Genomic DNA, 23,841 nt, shown 5'->3' on the forward strand with positions numbered 1-23,841 from the left:
AGCGTGACCTAATGGTGAAATATGATAACTTGATGTCAAGATCTGACCAATAGATTTAGAAAAGTATCATGGTGTCATAACTGTCTCTTCAATAATATAGTAGAGGAAAAATGACCAACTCTCACAGCACAAAAGACGATGCACAGCTCAGTATAATCACCACTTCCTGTGGCCAGTGTTGCCAACTTAGCGACTTTCTCGCTAAATCTAGCGACTTTTCAAAACTCCTAGCGACTTTTTTTTGGCAAAAGCAACTAGCGACAAATCTAGCGACTTTTTCTGCCGTTTTGGAGACTGATAGGAAAACTCAGCTCATTCTGCAGTTACACACGTGGACAAAATTGTTGGTACCCCTCAGTTAAAGAAGGAAAAACCCACAATTCTCACTGAAATCACTTGAAACTCACAAAAGTAACAATAAATAAAAATTTATTGAAAATTAAATAATCAAAATCAGCCATCACTTTTGAATTGTTATTAACATAATTATTTAAAAAAAACAAACTAATGAAATAGGGCTGGACAAAAATGATGGTACCCATAACTTAATATTTTGTTGCACAACCTTTTGAGGCAATCACTGCAATTAAACGATTTCTGTATTTGTCAATGAGCGTTCTGCAGCTGTCAACAGGTATTTTGGCCCACTCCTCATGAGCAAACAGCTCCAGTTGTCTCAGGTTTGATGGGTGTCTTCTCCAAATGGCATGTTTCAGCTCCTTCCACATATGTTCAATGGGATTCAGATCTGGGCTCATAGAAGGCCACTTTAGAATAGTCCAACGCTTTTCTCTCAGCCATCCTTGGGTGTTTTTGGCTGTGTGTTTTGGATCGTTGTCCTGTTGGAAGACCCATGACCTGCGACTGAGACCAAGCTTTCTGACACTAGGCAGCACATTTCTCTCCAGAATGCCTTGATAGTCTTCAGATTTCATCGTACCTTGCACACTTTCAAGACACCCTGTGCCAGATGCAGCAAAGCAGCCCCAAAACATTACTGAGCCTCCTCCATGTTTCACCGTAGGGACAGTGTTCTTTTCTTCGTATGCTTGGTTTTTGAGTCTATGAACACAGAGTTGATGTGCCTTACCAAAAAGCTCCAGTTTGGTCTCATCTGTCCAAAGGACATTCTCCCAGAAGCTTTGTGGCTTGTCAACATGCATTTTTGCAAATTCCAGTCTGGCTTTTTTATGAGTTTTTTTCAGCAGTGGTGTCCTCCTTGGTCGTCTCCCATGAAGTCCACTTTGGCTCAAACAACGACGAATGGTGCGATCTGACACTGATGTACCTTGGCCTTGGAGTTCACCTTTAATTTCTTTGGAGGTTGCTCTGGGCTCTTTGGATACAATTCGAACGATCCGTCTCTTCAATTTGTCATCAATTTTCCTCTTGCGGCCACGTCCAGGGAGGTTGGCTACTGTCCCGTGGGTCTTGAACTTCTGAATAATATGAGCCACTGTTGTCACAGGAACTTCAAGCTGTTTAGAGATGGTCTTATAGCCTTTACCTTTAAGATGTTTGTCTATCATTTTTTTTCGGATGTCCTGGGACAATTCTCTCCTTCGCTTTCTGTTCATGTTCAGTGTGGTACACACCTTTTCACCAAACAGCAGGGTGACTACTTGTCTCCCTTTAAATAGGCAGACTGACTGATTATGAGTTTGGAAACACCTGTGATGTCAATTAAATGACACACCTGAGTTAATCATGTCACTCTGGTCAAATAGTTTTCAATCTTTTATAGAGGTACCATCATTTTTGTCCAGGCCTGTTTCATTAGTTTGTTTTTTTAAATAATTATGTTAATCAACAATTCAAAAGTAATGGCTGTTTTTGATTATTTAATTTTCAATAAATTTTTATTTATTGTTACTTTTGTGAGTTTCAAGTGATTTCAGTGAGAATTGTGGGTTTTTCCTTCTTTAACTGAGGGGTACCAACAATTTTGTCCACGTGTGTACTGTTTTCAACAAGCAGCAGGTGCTGCTGTGAGCTTCTCCCCCTCCCAGAGCACAGGCTGTCAGTCCAGTAACCCCCCAGCAGACCCAGTGAGGGGAGGGGGAGACCCACATCACTCCGCGGCCAGACGGCAGATGAATCGCGCATGCGCAAAGTCACTACAGATCCCATCCAGACTTACGGAGCCATATAAACGAATATGTTTCTTCACCATCATGCTAAAATAAACCACAGCATTTAAGCCTCTAGTGAAAAAACCTATTTTGGGTGTTTTATACTCACTTTTTGGTCTCTTCCACAACGTTATTCCTCTCTCCTACAACGTTGATTACAATTACATGCAAACTGGGAAATATGCAAAGTAGGCGATGGCGTCATTTAGCGACTTCTAGCGACTTTTAGGACAGCCAATAGCGACTTTCCTTACTGAGGAGTTGGCAACAGTGCCTGTGGCGTTATCACTGCTAAGAACTGCTTCTGTTTTTTCTGTCGACAGTAAATCCTGCTTCCTGTGAATGCTGACTTCTCTTGGTGATTTTTTGAAGATCTTTAAAAAAGCTTTTCAGACATTTGAACACGGTCAAGTATTAGACACTGGCCCATGATTTGGGACTTAGTTTCAACTTCAGTTTGGGCCCCACCAATTGGCCACAAGATAACTCTGAAGGGCTTTTAAATAATCAATGAAGCTGTCAGACAGGTTTTTTAAAATTCATTTTAGGACTTTTTTTTGTGAATATGAGATATTGGATGACATGTGTGATACAGTGACACTGTTTCTTGGTCACTTGAACTGTCTGAAATGTGGCAGGTCTCCAAAGTCAAGTCTACTTTTTTGCAGGGATCACAAGCAAAGAGAATGAGGCTCAAATGTAGGGGGATGAAACATAGTGCAGTAGAAATATAAAACAAAATTAACAACATTTTCAAGTAAGTACAGATATGTTTTAATTCCACCCAAGTGAAGTAACTCAGTAACATACTTTGGTAGTTTATGTTATTGATTTTCCAGCTTGTATTCAGAAATGGGAATTTTAACCAATTAGCTATGTATAGTATCGCACAATCAGTGTGTACATGTCAAACTGAAAACAGCTGAGGGAAATTAGTGATGCACTGCCAAACCCAACACAGACACAACATATCATATATGCTTGTGAATTCACCAAAGCATTGGTTACAGTCACTTTACATTCACATGAACCAGTGAAAATCCAAAGTGCTGACAGAGAAGCATAGCCAAGAGGGTTCCTGTGACATCTGGGGTCCATTTCACAAAGGCAGGTTTAGTGAAAAGTCTGAGTTTTGTTAACACTGAAATGAGAGAAACTCTGAGTTTTACGTTGCACAAAGGGAGGTAACTCAAACCAGAGACAGAGGGGTAACTCTAGCCTTTTCACAGAGAGAGGAAACTTAAGCTCTCGGTCAGTAGCAGAGTCTATGAATCTAACCTGGTCGGGACTAGGTTTCTCTCAGTAAACCTCGAGGTTCTCTCTGTCTCCGCCTCTTCAGCCAGACATGCTATTTTGATTTCCTCATTCATTCATTCAGTCAGCAGGCGAGGTTTGGCGTAGCCTAGTTCTGCGTCTGTCAAATGGATGTCTTCGTTAATGATCCAGTGGATAGGAGCATCATCTGCATGATACGAATAATATTCAGTCGGCGAGATTGTTATCTGACTGCATAGATGTTTCTCACTCTTCTAACTACATTATCTTTTTGAGAGTACCATTTCCTGTCATTAAGTCATAAATCTACATACTAGAGGTATAAAAATGATAAATAAATTCAAGACGCAGGAACTTCCCGGTATGCGGACACGAGAGCAGCGTTCGGAGGCGTGAGCTCCCCGCACTTCGGTGCATATCCTGATTTTTATCATTTAATTGGCGCCCAAGTTGTATCCAGCATTGCGGAGACCTTAATGTGATGTCCGTTGGAGTTCACTTGGAAGTAAGTCAAACGATAAATGGCAACTAAAAACCAGTTAAAAAGTCACAAGCGGCCAGCTCTTGCTAGCACAGCCCGACAAAAATACAAGATGACGAAGTTGAAGCGGTGGAAACTGAACGCTAGGTCCTGCTTTGGCCAAAGCTATGACTACAATCACTGAGAACATCTCAGAGATGATGGAACAAAGTTTGACTTCTTTCTTCAAAATATTGGAGATAATAGTGAAAGAGCTGCAAGATGTATCCAAGCATGTGGATGAAGCTGAGCAACGTATTTCAGCAGTAGAGGACACCAACGCCGAGACGGAGCAGCGTGTTTCATACCTGGAAAAAACCGTAGCTCACTGCAGGAACGAACTGGATGATCAAGAGGATCGAGGAAGACGGAAAATCCTCAAAATTGTGGGCTTGCCAGAATCCTCGGAGGGCACGTCAGTGCTGAACTTCAATGGAATCATGGATCCCCAAAGTCCTGGCGCTCCCCACCAAGGCTGGGAAAATCAAGCTGGAGAGGGCGCACCGAATGCGGGGCCTGCGTCGAGAGGAGCGGATCCCAGCCACCTTATCCGCGGGTGGATTGTGAGATTCCATAATTTTGGCGACCGGGCTTGAGTGCTTGAGGCAGCCAGAAGGGCGAAAAAGGTCCAGTTCGAGGGAAGCTGAATCTTCTTTTTTCAGGACTTCTCCAGTGGAACTCAGAGAAAACGTCGGGCTTTTGATGAGGCCAGGAAGAAGCTTCAGTCAATGGGAATACACAGCTACGGCCTGAGCTATCCAGCTACCTTGAGGATCACCACAAACAACGCTACAAAGTCGTTTAACAAGCCGGAGGATGCAATGGCATTCATGAACAAACAGGGAGAAAAGGATAACACGACTGACGGTTAAGCGTGAGTAGCTGAAACCTGATCTGACTCAAATGTTCTGTATAGAAAGCTAAACTAATACTGCTGCAGTATCCACAGAGGTTGGAGTAAATAGCTTGTTACTGGCCAAAGGCCAGGTGACTGAAGGTTCTGTTTCTGATATATCAGTAGCTGATTTTCATAACTGTTTATGTTGCTTAACAGTTCAATGTGTGGAATTAAGTTTTTGGTTTTTTTCCCCTCCCTCCCCCTTTTTATATCTCTGTTTTATGGTTATCCTGATAATTCCATTTACATTTGAGGGATGGGAAATGACATATGTATGTTGGAACATTACTTGTTACAATATGGTCTGAGTAAATATCTTGTTGCACCTGATTTTGCGGTCTCTGGTACATCATAGTCGCATCCAGAGTAAGGTTAGTAGATCTTATTTTTAAGGGGTCTCTCTTCTGAAGTGGAGGTTCTCACTCTTTTCTTTATTTCAAAATTATTTTGGGGGTATGGTTATCTGTGTTGTAAATGTGTGTGTATACAGTTATGTTCAGGGTGTGGTTGTTAGGGTTCATGTAACAGCACAGTACTTCTCTTTCTTTATAAGTGGGCATGGCATACAAGTCAAATTGGGATATGGATAGTAATATTTATACAGGTTTAAGGCAGCAATCTCTCTTTGCCACTATAGTATGTTTTAGTTATCAATATGAATAATCCCAATCTAAAAATCTGTACATGGAACATAAGGGGTATACATCATCCTGTTAAAAGGAAGAAAATTCTGTCATTTCTCAAAAAGGAAGGAGGTTGATATTGCACTGCTTCAGGAAACGCATTTAAAAGATAAAGAACATGAAAAATTGAAGCGAGAATGGGTGGGACAGGCGTTTTTCTCATCATTTACATCTAACAGTAGAGGAGTGTGCATTCTTATTCATAAACGGCTCTCATTCACACTGGAATCTTATACCAAGGATAATGTGGGGCGATACATTCTGATAACGGGGTCTTAAAAATGAAAGTATCTCAATATTTAAATCTGTACATCCCACCTGGTAATCCCCCTGACTAAGTAACAAAGGCTTTCTAGAGGTGGCAGATAGATGGATTGTGCTCTATCAGTGGATTGGTGGAGATTTTCAACTGTATATTGGATCCGACTATAGATAAAATTAACCAGGAGAAAAATAACTCTACTAAACGGGCCAGGACATTAGCTGATATATGTAAAGAGCTAGATTTTTGGTGACATATGGCGAGGGCTTAACCCAACAACAAGAATTTACCTGTCTATCTCGTGGTGGTTCATAAAAGTGTCCAGGAATGACAACCATTATTATCCCTAAAACAATGCTGTTTTCGTTCAGGTCCTGTGATATAGGTAAGCATACCATCTCAGGATCATGCTCCTGTTTATACTTAAAGCTTTCGTGTGGAGAGATCCAGCAGCGCTCAGAGGTGGGATTTAATATAAACCTTGCTGAATGATCCCACCTTCATCTCTTTACTTTCAAACAGAGTTTCAATCATTCTATTCTATAAACGACACACAGGGGATATCTCCCTCCATTTTGTGGGAGACATGTAAGGCATACTCCCAGGGGTTTAATTATATTTTATGAAAAAAAGTAGGAAAAAGAAGAATCAGGAAGAACAACGAAAACTAGAGCTGCAGTTACATGAGTGTGAAAGCCAATACAATTCAGGATCCATCTGAGGCCCATCTAAAAACAATGCTGCTACTAGAGCAGCACTCAATTCATTATTAACTCAAAAAGTACAACATAAGTATAACATTAGCAAAGCAAAAAATTATATGAATTTGGGAACAAACCCAGCAAGTATCTGGCAAATCTGGTGAAAAACGGACTGATTCTCAACTCATTTCCTCAATTAAGGACATAACTGGCCAACTTAAACAGGATAATAACAGTATAAATAAGGTTTTTGCAAAGTATTATGAAAGTTTGTATGCCAGTGGAGGCCCGATCTCACGGGGATTCGTGAAACTGTCACGTAAGTTTAAGTTCGGTTTCGTGTGCACCAACACGATTTCGTCATGTTTTTCGTGCCGCTCACCACGAAATGCGCACCAAATGTATTTTAAACGGCGGACTTTTCGTGCCACTCAGAACGTATTTCAAAAGAATGTGTATATTATATTTTTAATGTAAAACCGTGGCGAATCCAACGCTATATTTTGCATGACATCGTCCCTAAACATAACCCTAACCATAACCCTAACCATAACCTAACCATAACCTAACCATAAGCCGGTGGTACACTTACCAATTTGCATAGGAATTTCAAGAATGTCCGGCGGCCAGCGCCGCAAACGCGATCACACAAGCAGTATACGCCGATGGACAGCTTAGATCGTCATGAATCCGCCGGTATAAACCACTTTCAGATGTGATTACCACAGCGAAAAACATTTCGTGGTGAGCGGCACGAAAAAACATGACGAAATCGTGTTGGTGCGCACGAAACCGAAACTAAAACTTACGTGACAGTTTCACGAATCCCCGTGAGACCGGTTGGCCAGTGAGCAACCAGCTGGGGTCTCAGGTCTAATGGAGGATTTTTTTCTAAAATAACTCTCTGTAAACCAAGCGATGGACAAATAGAAAGTCTAAACAGGCCTATAATGTCAGAGGAAATTTCTGAATCTATACAGGCACTGCAGTCAGGGAAAGCACCTGGGCCCGATGGCTTCGGGGTAGATTTTTATAAAAAGTTCAAACATCTGTTTGTAAAACCTTTATTGAACATGTTCATTGACTCATTGAAGTCAGGATCTTTGCCAAAGACACTCACTGAAGCAAGTATATGCTTGATTCTGAAGAAGGGTAAACCAGAGGAAGAATGTTCTTCCTATAGGCCAATCAGTTTATTAAATGTTGATTTCAAACTTTTATCTAAAATCTTGGTTTTAAGGCTGGAAAAAATTCTACCATATATCATTAACAGAGATCAAACAGGGTTCATAACAGGGAGGAACTCATGTAATAATGTTAGAAGACTGCTTAATATTGTTCAGCTTTGCCAGCACAAAGATATTAAAGGTCTAGTGGTCTCATTGGATGCAGAAAAAGCGTTTGACAGCATAGAATGGGACTTTTTGTTTTTCACACTCAAGGAATTTGGTTTAGGCAAACATTTTATTGACTGGGTTAAGTTATTATATGACAGACCATTAGGGGCTGTTATTACAAATGGCAAATGCTCTCCATATTTCGCCCTACGAAGACGCACAAGGCAAGGTTGCCCTCTATCGCCTTTACTTTTTGCAATAGCGATAGAGCCGTTAGCTGAAGCCATCAGAACACACCCCAATATTCATGGGATATCTACTAACCAAACACAACACAAGATTCATTGTATGCAGATGACGTTCTGTTATATGTAACACAACCAGAGATATCTGTTGTTTCAATCCTGACTGTTATTAACCAATTTAGTAAGTTCTCTGGGTATAAGATCAATTTTAGTAAATCGGAAGCACTGCCATTTGGACAAATACAACACACTCTCTCACCTGGAGTATCACCATTCAAATGGGCAACCCAAGGTTTTACCAATCTTGGGATATTTATTACCCCCATACTTCAAAAGATGTACAAAGCAAATTTTCAACCCCTTCTTAAACATATTCATGATGATTTAGAAAGGTGGACACCTCTCCCTCTCTCAATGCTTGGAAGGGTCACACTGGTCAAGATGAATATTCTGCCCAGGCTCCTGTATCAATTCCAAATGGTCCCAATTCTTTGAAATAATAGCACTATCAAAACAATAAATAGCTGGCTCAGGAATTTTATTTGGAATCGTAAGAAACCACGACTGAAATTGCTAAAAACTGCAATCACCAGCAGACCAAGGAGGTTTGGCAGTTCCTAATGTCAGGTTGTATCAGCTTGCTTCTCAATTTCGATATTTGGTTGATTGGATACAAAATGATCCGGATTCTGTGTGGCTGGATATTGAATCTTTCAATTTGGGAAAACCACTAACACTAACCAGTCTCCCATTTATCCGAGATCGGAAAGCATTGAAGATTCCAGATGACAACATAATTATTAGATGCACACTCAAGGTTTGGGATCTGATGAGGAAATGGGAAAAAAGAGCAAGTTCCATATCACCAATCACTCCAATACAAAGAAATACAGACTTTCCTCCAGGTATGGATGAGGCTGGCTTTTCTCTGTGGGAAGATGCAGGTATTAAAGTGTTGAAAGATCTGTTTGAAGGCGATAAAATGTTGTCATTTGATCAACTAAGACGAAAATACGAACTACCTCAAACACATTTCTTTAGATTCTTGCAAATTAGAAGCTTTATATACAATCAAACTAAAGCCAACTTTAACATAGAAATGTCCCCAATTGAAGAATTACTTTCGACAATACTCAGCAAGAGGTGCATATTAGGACAATGCTACAAGGCCCTCTACAAATCCAGTAAAGTAAATGTAGCCACCTTGCAAGTGTGGGCCCAAGATCTAGGGGTTAAGATCGATGAAACTACAGGGATAGGTATATGGGAACATTCCAATAAAATATCTGTATGTAATAGAGCGAAAGAATTACAGTTTAGGCTGCTACATCGTCTTCAGATCACTTCTCAGCTTCGACATAAGATGAACCCTGGAAAGTCTGCTCTGTGTATCAAATGTAGACAAGATGTTGGCACTTTTATACATTCAGTACGGTCATGTATACATATTCAGGATTTTGGGTAGAGATTATCACAAAGCTAGATCTGGTATTTGGTAGGAATTTACAATTGGACCCAGTATGCCTTCTCTTAGGAATGCCTCATCCTCAAATCAACGATATCCACCATCAAAAATTGCTCAGAGTCTTAACCTATGCTGCACGTAAAAGTGTGTTATTGAAATGGATTTCACATAAACCACCAACGGTCTCTGACTGGCACAGGATTGTATTTGAATTGCTACCTATGGAATATTTGACATATTGGTCCAGGGCGACAATAGGACAATTCTATCATATATGGACTCCCTTCCTTGATTATGTAGGCCCAAGAATATGCACTATTTTATGGAGGGCTCTGCCTAACCCGAGAAAAGATGGCTAGTGGATAAGGGGAACGATATGTTGTCGGTATGACTTTACCCACTGGTTGTAACAATGTCTAAATAATTGGATATCTTACTTTACAATGTAAGATTGTGCTGTGCTGTGTGTATAAGTTGAGAATGTGCTGTGTTTTTTTTTGTTTTGTTTTTTGTTTTTGTTTGTTTTGTTTTTTGTTGTTTTGGTGGGGGGTGGGGTGTTAATGTAAAATGTACACACTGTTTGATTAGGATGTGATGCTTGATTGTTAATAAAAATATTTAAAAAAAAATTCAAAGACGCACAAAATAACAGCATGAAATAAAAACCGCGAAGGGGTGCCGTGCACCACTGAGACTGATGATTTTTGACCCTCCTCGCCTACCGTAGCAAAACACAAAATGGAGGAAGGAGGAGGCTGAGGAATTAGTTGACGCTCCTTCGTCAAATGGACCTATTTTGGCTTGAACGGTGATATTTTTTGTATGTCTGCATAAGGAAGAAAATAAAGAAAATGAGTTTTTTGCATAACTTCCTACTGTTGGGGATTTTCTTTAATCTTTATTTCATATCGTGAGTGTTTCGTATCGTGAGCCCTGTTTCGTATTTCGTATCGTTTCGTGAGTTGACTGTTTGCTTCTCCCCTGCAGGATTACACCTAAATGAAATAACATAATAGGCTATCATTCAAACAGTTTTCCTCTGTAATATTATTGTGATTGCAAAGGACTTCATTTAAATTTACGCATTGATCAAGGCAGCAATGTTCTCCCACACCATCTCCATCTCTTTTGCAGCTGCAGCGCTGTTGCACTTCTTTCTAAAAACATGTCCAAATCCACCATATGAGCACATTAAGATTTCCAATTCAAGTGGGGTGAAAAACGGAGCCCTCCACTTCTCCATTGCCATGGTGACTCCTTGAATCAGGGCTCCATTGATGCTGGCTTTTTGTAGTTGTGGTGCACGCGCTTAACTCCGGGTGAAACTACTCTGAGTTGATAAAACCAACTTAAATCAGCTGTTCTGGAACCGGAAACTCGGAGTTTCCTATCTCAGAGTAGATCAACTCAGAGTTCAGGGTTACACTCAGAGTTTGTTGAACCTCCTTTGTGAAACGGACCCCTGCTGTCTGATACAACCAGAGCATGACAAATACACTGATGCCTGAAAAGACTCACACACCGACTGGCTTTCTGTTGTCAGATAGGAGTAAACAAGTGAATGGGCTTACAAGGAATTCAGAAACAGTTTCAGGTCAGATTCATTGAAGTGCATCTGGTTGTAAAGTTGTCTGTTTCTTGTGGCTCTGGTGCTTTGATGTTTGAATATAGCCTGACACACAGCAACCCTCCACAGACTGCTTCTATCACTGAAGCCAGTGTGTGGAAATGAAACATAAACCAACTTTTCTGTCATACTCTTCAGTCTCTAATCATAGCAGATCCACTCTCATCTATTTTAGTCTGAGCATGTCAAGGATTAAACACAAAATCCTTAATGCTTTAGATCTGTTGAAACATGCCTCAAATAGTCAAACTGATGCAAATAGTCACTTCTTACTTCAAAAATAACAGAACCAGCAAAGTGAATAAGTGTAGCAGTGGTGTACTCTAAGGAGGATTAGTTTGGATTAGAACTGTGTGAACCATGAACTCAGTGGGGACTCAGGATGTCATTATTTCGGAAGGCCCAGGGAACACTCCCTCCTAGGGAAGGACTTCTTCCACTTTCTCTCTGCCAGCACTAGTAAATACTGTCCAGCTCCACTGTCCTGTACTGATCCATTGCTTTTCATTATCCTGCGTCCCTGCAGAAATCAAAGGGGGTCTGTGCTTTCACTCTTTCACCTCCAGCACTGTGGGATAAACCACTTGTGACTGACTGAACAACTCAGTCAGCCTCAGTATATAAAAACCCTCCTGTACAGACAAGCATTTCTATAATTTTTATTCCTTCTCTGATGCTCTGTTATTGCTCTTTTTTAACTAATGCTTGTTTCTTTTACTGTTTTGTCTAATGTTTTGGTTATTTTAATGTCTTGTAAAGCACTGTTGCAATGGGCTATAGAAATGAAGTTTATCATTTTAATGAACCACTGATGAAAGCATCAGGCATTCATTAGTCAAAATGAAAAATGGCCCACACTGATAAAACCTCTACAAAGCATTTTGCAATGTGTTTTCAATTCACCCGTTCACACACACACACACACACACACACACACACACACACACACACACACACACACACACACACACACACACACACACACACACACACACACACACACACACACAGTGTTTTCCTATCCTTGTGTGGATCTACCATTGACTCCCATTCATATCTAACCCCTAACCCTTACCCTAACCCTAACCCAGACCAAAACAATGCCTAACCCTAAAGAAACGTTTTTGCACTTTTACTTTTTCAGTAACAACAGCATGGCCCAAATGAGGTCCCCACAAATGACATTTCTTTTGGTTTTGGTTTTCCCTACAACAATAGCCACCACCTGATCACACACACACACACACACACACACACACACCACACACACTGACACGCCAGTTGTGACAGAGCTGCCATGCAAAGTGATCTCCATCTGGGAACAACTTGGGGTTCAGAGTCTTGCCCAAGCACAGGGGGGCCAGGAATCGAGCTGACAACCTGATGGTAGAATGGATTAGTGGACAATCCACTGTACCACCTGAGAAACCACCACCACTGTGAGTTATGACCATTCTTTTTAATTCAGTTTTTAAAAACTCCTTGCATAACATGACTAATTTCAAAAGAGTTTGAGGACCACAACAACATGACAAAACACATGCCAGCTTTTGCAGCATCTGCTCAATATTTATAGGTTTGACTTTCCAGATCTGGAAATGAATGCAACAGAGGTTATATGGGTTACAGCTTTACTGTTTCACACCACTCTTTCTAGTCATGTATGAAACTCGCAACCTATGGTTAGCGAGTACGTGGTGAAAATATTAGAGCATGTAGCAGCTAAACAACCACACATTTTTCTTAGGGCTAAGCAGAGCTCAGAGAGAGCTAAAAGATGCTAAAAAAGAGTAGATGTTACATTTTTTATCAGGCAATTAAAATCAAATCCAGGATGACCTGATACACCATCAGCAGTGTGTCCTAAGTTTGATTACTGGACTGTGTGCAGGTAGCTGTGGACTGGCCATTTGGAACTTCAGAAATTTTCCCAGGGGGCTTAGCATACAGCTGGTTTGTCTTCCTTACACCCTCTGTGCTGTGAACTACCTTAAGTAACAAAATGTATTTGATAGCTTTAGGGTTTTGCCAGAGTCCTTCCACAGTTTTGACCATTTCAAGGCTTAGTGGTCAGACTCAACACAAACATTAGAGAAGTTTACCCTAATGAAGTGTTTGAAGAGTTTAAAAAACAAAACTTGCTGTAATACATTAGAATATTTGACAGCCTGCGCAATAACAACAATGATTTTATAAATATTCTTGGTAAATACAATTTAAACAAAAAACAAGAAAAGAACAGGGGCAGGAAGAAAGAGCACAAGTCAGCACAGATCCAATTAGAGGAGTTCTCATGTATGTTATTATGCATCTGTGAAGTAAATTACAGTACAATAGATTATTCATTCGTTCAAGTTTTTTCCAGTAATTTATTGTTGCATTACAAGAAATTGACTAATGGCAAGTATGCATAACCTTTATAATTCTGTTAATAAGTCTGTAATTTCTGCTATAAATTCAAATGGCAATTATGTTAATGAGGCTACAACTCAGTGTCAGAGTCATGTCCCCTAAATTTATCACTTTCACATGTAAGGAAAATGCTTGGGACTATTTTAAAGTTATCAGTGCCACGAATTCCAAAAAGCATACACTCATATTTGTATATTTCATGAATGCATTACCAGCAAAGATTCACAGAAAAAACAGCAAAAACAGCAAAAAAAGAAACGAAAAATAAGAAAAGTGATGAGTGATCATCTTGTCATCTTAAAATTTGCAATTTAAACTAGCCCAATTAGCCTCTCCCCATCACCTTGATTTGATTAGCCTGTTGTTCTCTACCTGCTCTGTTGTGATGAACTCTCCTCATATATCCGCAGGCAGCTACACTGTGATTAGATGTGTTTCGTCATCCACTAAGTGATAAGCAGCACAGAAACCTACATCCAGCCATACTTGAGCACACATGCAAAAACTATTCTCGTTCAATCGTGCAAAAGCATTAAAATAACAACTGTAAGTATAGTGGAGGTCTGCACATGCACACATTATGCCCTTTTCAGTCCAAAATACTCTCATTTACATTTATAGAAATTTAAAGTGGTCAGATTGTCAGTGAGTTTAACGTCCTACTGTCTGCTCTTCTACATTTGTGGTGCGAAAAGAAATACCTTTGATTTTTTTTGTACTTTTCTGAATTATAAATCCCTATAATCAACTCATTTGCAGAGAGATTTCTGACCAAAATAAATGGGGAAAAAAACTCATGCTTTTACTGTGGAAAGGTAAAAAAGACTGAACTGATAATCTGTTTAGGGGCTGCACAGTAAGTCAGTGGCTAGCACTGTCACCTCCCAGCTAGAAGATCACCAGTTCGCGTTCCGTCCTGAGCATGGGATCTGCATGTTCTCCCTGTGCATGCGTGGGTTTTCTCAGGGTTCTCAGGCTTCCTCCCACAGTCCAAAAACATGCTGAGGTTAATTAGTGATTCTAATTTGTCAGAAGGTGTGAATGTAAGTGTGATTGTTTGTTTCCATATGTAGCCCTGCGACAGACTGGCGACCTGTCCAGGGTGTCCCCTGCCTTCGCCTGAGTCACCTGGGATAGGCTCCAGCACCCCCCGTGACCCTAGTGAGGATAAAGCGGTGTATAGAGAATGGATGGATGGATGGATGGATAGATGGAAATCTGCTTAGTCATTTCCATGAATCAGAATATTCTTACATGATTGAAGTAACTATTTTGATCTACAGTATCTGCTTGAATACTAATGCCAGAGTTCAACACACAGCTGTGTAGAGGTTCAGTGAGCTATGATTTATGTTCTGGCTCATCAGTGAATATCTTTGTTCTGTGAAATTGCCTAATAAATATGCACTGGATTGCAGTGATGAGGCATGACTGGAATTTTATGGGGCTCAAAAGCTCAAAGGCATAAAATAAGTCATCACCTTGTGCAGCATGTGTTTCTTACTAACAATAAACAATATAGTTATCAAATAAATTCAAAATAGCAACATGAAAATAACAGTTCTTTTTATTGCTGCACAGACCTCTTTACTAAACATCCTATATGCATTTGGCTGTGATGGTTCTTCATGGGAGTTTTAAAAGAAAAAAAAGATTTCACCTATGAAAGTAATTTTTATTTGTTGGCATTTTATTTTAAACACATCAGAGGATTCCTTTGCTATGAAGAACCTTTTTCCTTTGTACAGTTATATGTATATCCATGTATGCGTCAGAAAAACATTGAAGAATTCTACATTAATTGATACCCACCTCTGACATTTTTATTGCGGTTTAAGAATATGGTCTTAATAAAAGCTCATCTAAATTCTTGACTGAAAAGATGTGGCCATTCTTTTAGCACATTGCCTCTTATGAGGCTAAGATGTCAGGTCTGTCAGCAGGTTATACAACAAAAAAATCTATAATTAGGGTCAGTGTAATGTCTGGCCTGGGAGGAAGGCCTAAGGAACAGGCAGGTGGTGCAATCTCCAAAACCAATGAGCATATCACTGAAGATATTTTGGCCGTTGGCTCTTTTCCAGATGGGGATGGTGACAACATGCAAAGAACTGAAGTCAGACAAGAGGTATGTGGGAGCTGATCTCATCATGGTGGGAGGGCTATTTAAGATTATTTTTTAAATGACAAAAAACAAAACAAAGAATCAACACTTTTTTTGTTTAAATGTTTATTTTACATCCACCTTGTATATGAGATTTAATTAGTATCAAAAGCTGTGCACATGAAAAAAGGACTGACTGCAGAAAACCAACATTGCAACGAAGCATTCTGCTCCATGAGCACCAATGCATTCTATAAGTTCAGCTGTCATCATGCTCACAACTGCTCAAACTCATCGCTAATCAAGGAGATCTTGATATATACCTAATCTTCTCTAAATGAGTTTCGGCCTCATTGGCTAAGTTCAAGACTTTTTGAATACAGCATCACCACTGCTTATTTATTAACATTTGGTATCATTTACGGTCAAATAAATGACAAAGCAAGTTATGTTCTCTGGTGCGAATATCTAAAACTACATTTCATCATGTATAGTGTCCTCTCATTTTCTTGTCATATTAACGGATCGTTTGCTATGTCTAGTTTTAAAAGACCAAGATGATGATGGTTAAATTCCAAAGATGAAGCTTCACAATGGCAGTCACAAAGCAACTGCTGGTGGCTGCACCTATTTTTTATATACAGTCTAAGGAGCTGAGCAGTTGCAAGAATGTGAGGACAGTCAACTGAGCACCCATCACAGTGCTGTGTTTGCAAGGCTACATTTGTGCCATGAAGCTGAAATGCAAACTCATGAGGATGAATTGGTGTTCATGAACACTGTTCTTTATGTTTGTTTCATGTGTTTCTGTGCATAAATTTTATAGCTGATTAAACAGCATATGTACACTTTCCTAGAGAACCTTAAACCTTGTTATGATCATCATCAATTTTAACCAGGTAGCATTAGTTTACCAAACTTTAGATCAGATGACATGACCAGAAAATGATGAATAAAACTATGCTGTGAAACCATGATGCATCCAACAACCACCTCACTGTGGCTTTTCAACCTCGCAGCTCGCATTCAGGGCACGCACATGAATATGGGAAAAGGTATCTGTATAACTATATATAGCTGAAAAGCTGCCATTGTCAGACTAGAAACAAGAGTATAATGAAAAAAGGTGCTGGAATACACACATCGTGTACAGACGCACACACTCAAACTGCAGCATACACTAATGCACGCTGCATCCCATTTTCCACTTTCTTACACACACACACATGCGTGCACACACACACACACACACACACAGTCCCACAGTGTTTCTGAGCAGATGCTGGCTGACAGGTTTAAATCTGTGCTGATGAAAAGGTGAGTCAACATCCTCCACTCTTGTCAACAGCATTGAATTTCTTCACCTTAATATTGCCTTCCGTCTATGTGTGTGTGTGTGTGTGTGTGTGTGTGTGTGTGTGTGTGTGTGTGTGTGTGTGTGTGTGTGTGTGTGTGTGTGTGTGTGTGTGTGTGTGTGTGTGTGTTTTCAGTGTCATACAAAAAATTACTGTATGTAAAGGTTGCGTAGATGTAGGATTCTTCTATGACTCTCCTGCCAAACAGAATAGAAGAGAAAATACAAATGAATACAAGATAATGGAAGTAGGATGGATCTGATTAGGGTAGAAGAGAAGACAATGATTTACAATAGCACAGAATAATAAACAATAGAGTTAAGCAGAACAGAATATGAGAATAAAGTGGAATAAAAATGAAAACATTAAAGGAGGAGCAAGACGTTGACAAGGTATTAAGTCATACGCCATAATTCTAGCAGATCAATGCCTACCTGAGCTGTGAGGCTTTACTTCTCATCCTATTCACTTCAGTCCGATGTTAATTAGTAATTAGTAATTAGCTTAGTTAATTTCTACTGTCTTGATACTTTGCGTTCTAAAGCTTTAGTGATGAAACAGTGAATCTGGAGCATAATTTGCATTTCCCTCCCCCTTTGTGCTTGAACATGATTGATGATTCATCTAGAAAGAATAGTGGGAATGCCGTCCAGCGCATACATATTTCATCATAAAGCAACCTTTTGTGCATGGCAAATATTGTAAATCAGTAGAACTACTGACACTTGCAACCAAGTGTTTTGCCATGGTGAAGTTAAGTGAACAGGTTCATCAGATATGCGATGTTAAGTAAATGTAACTTGTCCTATACAATCACTATGGTCTGTGTTCAAGGTCTATGTCATAGGTGCATAATCAGTAGTTTGTGCACAGTAGTAGGTGCATTACTCATATTCTTCACAGCTGTTTTATAGAAGGCTTACCTTAGCTTTGACCTGTCCAATGTGTATATTAGAGGCTGAAAACTAAATGGATGTTTTAGGTAAATAAAAGTATCTTCTTTACATTTCATTAAGCTATTTCATAAATACACAACCATAACCAAGCTCAAAGCTCACAACCATGTCATAATCATGGATACAAGTGGCAGAAAATAGTTTCCTTAGTAGGGTAACTGGGCTCAGCATTAGAGCTGCTGCTCATTTGCATGAAAAAAAAGCTATCATCTTATCAGCACCTTACTTTGAAGGTTTTCTGAGCATGTCCAACTGATTGCTAAAGCAGGGATGGATGGATGGATGGATGGATGGATGGATGGATGGATGGATGGATGGATGGATGGATGGATGGACAGCCATAATCCACATGACTAATCTCTCAATTGTACAGAGTCCTTCAAAAAAATCCTGGATCCAGACGGTGATCCGGATCACCTCCAAAATCTAATCGATTGTTGCTTTTGCTCTTCCGGACATTCTGTAAAAATTTGGTGAAAATCTGTCCATGACTTTTTGAGTTATGCTGTTAACAGACAAACAGACAAACAGACAGACAGACAAACAGATGGCCTGGCGGAGGTCTGCACTCTCCGAGTCCTTTTCTAGTTGTAACTATGACCACAAGTGAACACTACGTCAACTGCCAGCTGACGATCACATGATTGCGATCCTACTGCAAATCGACCGCTGTGGACTATGAATTGTGTAAAGATTGCATTCGTCGGAAATCATACGACTGAGTAGCCTTGGTGCAGTACTGCCCTCTCTGCGTGCCCCCCCCTCCCCCCCTCTCTCTCTCAACCTGTATCCGGAACTTATTCATCAAATCCAGCAGTGGCTGTTGGTGTCTTGCAGTTCCTACTACACCTCCAGCTTCTTTCAACTAATTTCCAAAGCCCAACAGACTACCAGCTAAGTATATTTTCTACGGTAGAAAATATACTTACATACAATAATACAATATACAATACATACAATATACAAACATACAATAATAATAATAATAATAATAATGATGTGGTAGAAATTCTACCACATTATTATTATTATTATTATTGTATTTCCATCATGAAAATGCGAGGGGATTTAAATGACTGATGCTGTCCAAGAAAAGTTCAAACATACTTCAGGTGCCTTAATGCTTCTTAAATTCTTGAACACCACAACAAAATGATCTATCTGTAAATAAAGAAGGGATGAGAGAGCAAAGGTGGGTGAAGGTTGGTCAGACGAGACATAGCACGGAGATCCAAACACACAAATTCAGATAGAGGCTACACCAGTAAAGGAACTAACTAAAATGATATATGCAATGTCTTTTCAAAAAGTCTCCTATTACAGATGCAGTCATGTGTGTTTGTCTGTTAGTGAATCTAAGCACTTTTGACATACATACAGAAATATATTTTGACAGCAAATGCAGCATGGTATAAGTAGGGGTGTGTTAAGGCTTAACAACATTTTAATCAGTGTTGCAATTTGAAACAATGCAAATAGCAAACTGAAAAGTTCTTGAGTTTTCAGTCCAATCCACCCATCTGTGGAATTACTTTTGAATCTTGATCAGGCAATCACAAAATAGATTTGAACTATAGATACTGCACTCAATTTTTGCTGACTGTTGAGCTGATTCTCATTGGCAGGCCCGACACTGAAGTGTTCAAAGGCCAGTCGCAATCAGAGCTAAAGCTTATCAATATGCGCAGTTAGGATATTTGTCTGGATTTGCAAAAACAAGATTTTTAAATTTACATTTTATTCCATTCATTCATCGTCTGTAGACCGCTTATTCCGAGGGTTCTGGATGGCTGGAGTCTATCCCAGCCGATCAAGAGTAGGAGACACCCTGGACAGGTCACCAGTCTGTCACAGGGCTACACATAGAGACAAACAATCATACTCACATTCATACGTACCCATAATTTAGAATCACCAATTAACCTCAGCATGTTTTTGGACTGTGGGAGGAAGCCAGAGAACCCAGTGAGAATCCATGCTGCACAGGGAGAACATGCAAACTCCTACATTTTATTCACAAATTTATTTTGCTGGCAATAAAACTTTCCTTTTTTTTGGTGCAGTGTTTAATTTTTCTCTGAAATCTTTTTTAAAATTTTATTTCAAGCCTATTCTGTTTGATTACATGACAAAGAAATAATTAACTCCATTCCCCCTACTCATCAAGTTTGGTTTCATAAGACAGAGATGATAAACCCCAAATGCTAAATTCAAAACGGTACTCCACAGACCAAAGGGCGATGTCACACTGGCTATGTCCATCTTTTATCTGCATAATATGGGTTCACCTTTGAAAAAAGTTATCTCTGAAGGTTCATGTCATTTGTCCACGTTGTAAAATGTCCCGAAAAACTTGAATTATAATAATGTGAAAGACCTCCTCGGTTCTCAACTCATCTGGGGAATACAGTATCAGTGTTTATTCTTATCAGTGGTGGATGTGGCCCCACATATATAAACAGTAACATTATACATGATCATAATTTTAATGAATGAAACTTTTTGTATGATCAGCTAAACGTTTTTAGTTCAAACTCTATTTCAGTTTGGATTCAGTTTTCACCTTATATTACCTAATGCTCCCAGTTATCACACTCACAGAGTTGAACAAGAACTACACAGCAGCTCAAGGTACATCTCAGTGTAAACTAGTTTCTTAGCTACAAAATCCCATCAGTTAGCTCTAAATGTGAGTGTTCTGTCTTCATTCTGTCAGTGAGCAGTGCTATGTATGCTGCTTTCCATAACACATGCAATCATGCTAAATTAACTTCAATTACTGTATGATTTATCAAGATTTACAGTATGATGAAGAATTTCTATAATCCACACTAAAGTCAAAGAATTATTAAACTTCTTAATTGATTCTTTAATTGGAGCTATGGATTATAATCATAGCTTCCAATAAATTATGCCGTACCCATTTGAACAGAACATTTCTGTGATTAAGCATTTCTCATACAGCACTATGCTTAGAGGTACTTCTCTTTCTATAGACAAAGTTAATTTTGGAACCTTAAGTGGATAAAGTAAAGCCAGTGCACTTTTTGATTATGTGAGAAAAACAACTGTGATGAGTGTGATCTTTCCAACAACATTTAGCAAAGACAAAAGAAAGGTTGATGAAAGAAATACCACAAAATAGTTGTTCTGTTATGGCAAGTTATGTAACATTGCAATTATTTTTCCTGTAATATACACAGAAAAAAAATCATAATATTTCAACTGGTGTCTCTGCTACCAGACTGTATCTCAGAATGCACTGAAACATTAAAAACTGTCTCATAAAAGCATTAACACATTGAGTAAATGTTGAATGTACACTGAATCCTACTTTTCAGGTAGACTGATGGCTAAGACAGTAACATCACAGAGCATGTAGCATCAATGCCCTGAGAGATATATGTTGTCTACAATTTGCAGTCTTAGCAAATATGTGACACATTGTGGTAGACTTTCTACCTTACAGCACACTGATTGCTTAAGTAGGACATTAAGACTTTTCAGTCGCAGTCAGTCTGAAGCAGCACCAACCCAGCAGATTCACCTCTTCAAAAATATTTACTCAATTCACCTCACTACACCTATGCTAAGATAAAGAGTCAATGAGAGACAGCCCACTGATGCCAGCAACAGTGATTACAAGCTCCAATGTCCTGCAGCACATCACAACTTAAGATTTTAAGACAACAAACAGACACTGAGGCTTGTTCTTACTTTTCTGTAAGCAATCATGTTGGGGGAGTCATCGTCTGGGTCCATGCTGCTCATAGACCTCATGGACAGTAGGGGTCGAGTCGAGGTCGTCTGGACGATTTCCTTCGGATCTTCTGATCCTTCATCTGGCTCGGTTGTCTCTTCAGAGCTCAGCTGCTGCTCCTCTTCCTTCTCCTCCTGCTGTTGCTGCTGCTGATGCTGCTGCTGCTGCTGCTGAGGTGCCTCAGCCATCACTACAGTCTCCTTTCAGTTGTCTTCCCCTCTGTTAAGTTATCCTCTCTTCTTTATCAGCGCAGGACTTCGACCTCCTCCCTTATGTCCTCCTGTGCTCGCTCTTTAGCATCTACAAGCCACTGTAAGGGGAGAGAGGGAGAGGGAGAGGGAGAGAGAGATGAAATGGACCATATGACTCGCTGCTGGGCTCAGTCTCTCCCTGTCTTTTGCCATTAAGTGTCAGCAGGCACAGGATGGATGAAATGAAGGGATCATAAATTCTCCTAGTTTTCTCTCTTATCTCTTCTCTGGTATTCCTTCTCGCTGCTGACAGGTTATTGGAGAATGTAATAAAGGATAATTTTTTGTTCTTCCGAAAGTTTTTTTTCAATGATATATATATATATATATATATATATATATATATATATATATATACATATACACACACACACACACACACACACACACACACATATATATATATATATATATATATATATATATATATATATATATATATATATATATATATGTATGTATGTCTGCGTATGTGTATATACAAACCCAATTCCAATGAAGTTGGGACGTTGTGTTAAACATAAATAAAAACAGAATACAATGATTTGCAAATTATGTTCAACCTATATTTAACTGAATACAATTAAAAGACAAGATATTTAATGTTCAAACTGATAAATTTTAATGTTTTTAGCTAATAATCATTAGATTGGAATTTTAACTGAGGAACTGAGGACACTAATTGTTGAACCTTTGTAGGTGGAATTTATTCCCATTCTTGTTTGATGTGCAGCTTCAGCTGTTCAACAGTCCGGGGTCTCCGTTGTCGTATTTTAAGCTTCATAATGTGCAACACATTTTCAATGGGAGACAGGTCTGGACTGCAGGCAGGCCAGTCTAGTACCCACACTCTATTACTACGAAGCCAAGCTGTTGTAACACGTGCAGAATGTGGTTTGGCATTGGCTTGCTGAAATAAACGTTGCTTATGACGAGCATATGTTTCTCCAAAACCTGTATGTACCTTTCATCATTTTTTTTTGTCTGCATTTATTCTCATTGTTTAACTCCATGGAAGCGGTGTCCACACTTTATGAGATTAATGTATATTTTAGTCTTGCAGCCAAATATCTTATTATTTAGTGCATGCGTGTGACCATTACCAGCCCTCCCTGAAACCAAAGCTGACACTCTTTATTACAATTCCCTGTTAAGAGCCAGGGAGGGCAGTGCTACACCTCAGTGGTGACGTGAGGGGAAACAAAGGGTGGACAGGACGAGACAGGACGGACAGGAACAGGGATTAGCAAGCGGTGCTATTACATCTGAAGAATATCAGGGGCTGTGTTATTCCCGACTAATAATTACCCATCAATAAGACAAACAAACAAACACAAACACAAAAAAAACAGAAAACCAAACAAACAAAAAATTAATAAATTAATAAAAAGCCAGACAGTACTGAACACCATAGTTGTGGGTGTCATGTTAGTATAGAGTGGAATAGGCCAGAAGAAGATACTAGAGAAAAGGAGAGTGGGTTTAGTGTGAGATTAGACTCTGGTGAGAGTCTCAGCGCATTCTGGCGGGTCCCATCACTGCTCAACAGCGGAACTCGACAAGAGCTGGTGGGACCTGAGCAAACATGCACATGCAAGTGTGAAAGACCCCGAAGCCCAGAATAGCCATCACAACAGCAATGCAGGGCCAAGCCGACAGGGTGTGCCGCCCCCCCGGCCCCCTCCCCCCGGCCGCAGGAGCCAAGGGGCGGCACCCTCAGAGAACAACCAGGGCCACCGTGTACCACACGGACCCTGAAGACAAGAGGGAGCAGCTACTGACACCCCCAGCACGCCAGAACCGACCCAGGCAGCCCGGGGCAAGAGGACCCACCCGCCACCCAAGCCCCAACCCTGCC

The 23,841-nt window shown here is 39.8% G+C and overlaps 1 protein-coding gene across 2 annotated transcripts in view; it reads right to left on the minus strand.

The window, feature by feature from the left end:
* Positions 1 to 23,841, minus strand: part of rgs6 (regulator of G protein signaling 6) — a 174,855-nt gene that overhangs the window by 134,022 nt on the left and 16,992 nt on the right. For both annotated transcript variants that reach the window (XM_051960918.1, XM_051960919.1), the window contains exon 2: positions 21,690 to 22,042. In XM_051960918.1, the coding sequence (XP_051816878.1) occupies positions 21,690 to 21,920 (231 nt within the window). In that variant the 5' untranslated portion in view covers positions 21,921 to 22,042. The remainder of the gene's footprint in view (positions 1 to 21,689; positions 22,043 to 23,841) is intronic.

Source organism: Acanthochromis polyacanthus, chromosome 16 (assembly GCF_021347895.1).
Source record: "Acanthochromis polyacanthus isolate Apoly-LR-REF ecotype Palm Island chromosome 16, KAUST_Apoly_ChrSc, whole genome shotgun sequence".
In the NCBI taxonomy this organism is placed as follows: Eukaryota; Metazoa; Chordata; class Actinopteri; family Pomacentridae; genus Acanthochromis; species Acanthochromis polyacanthus.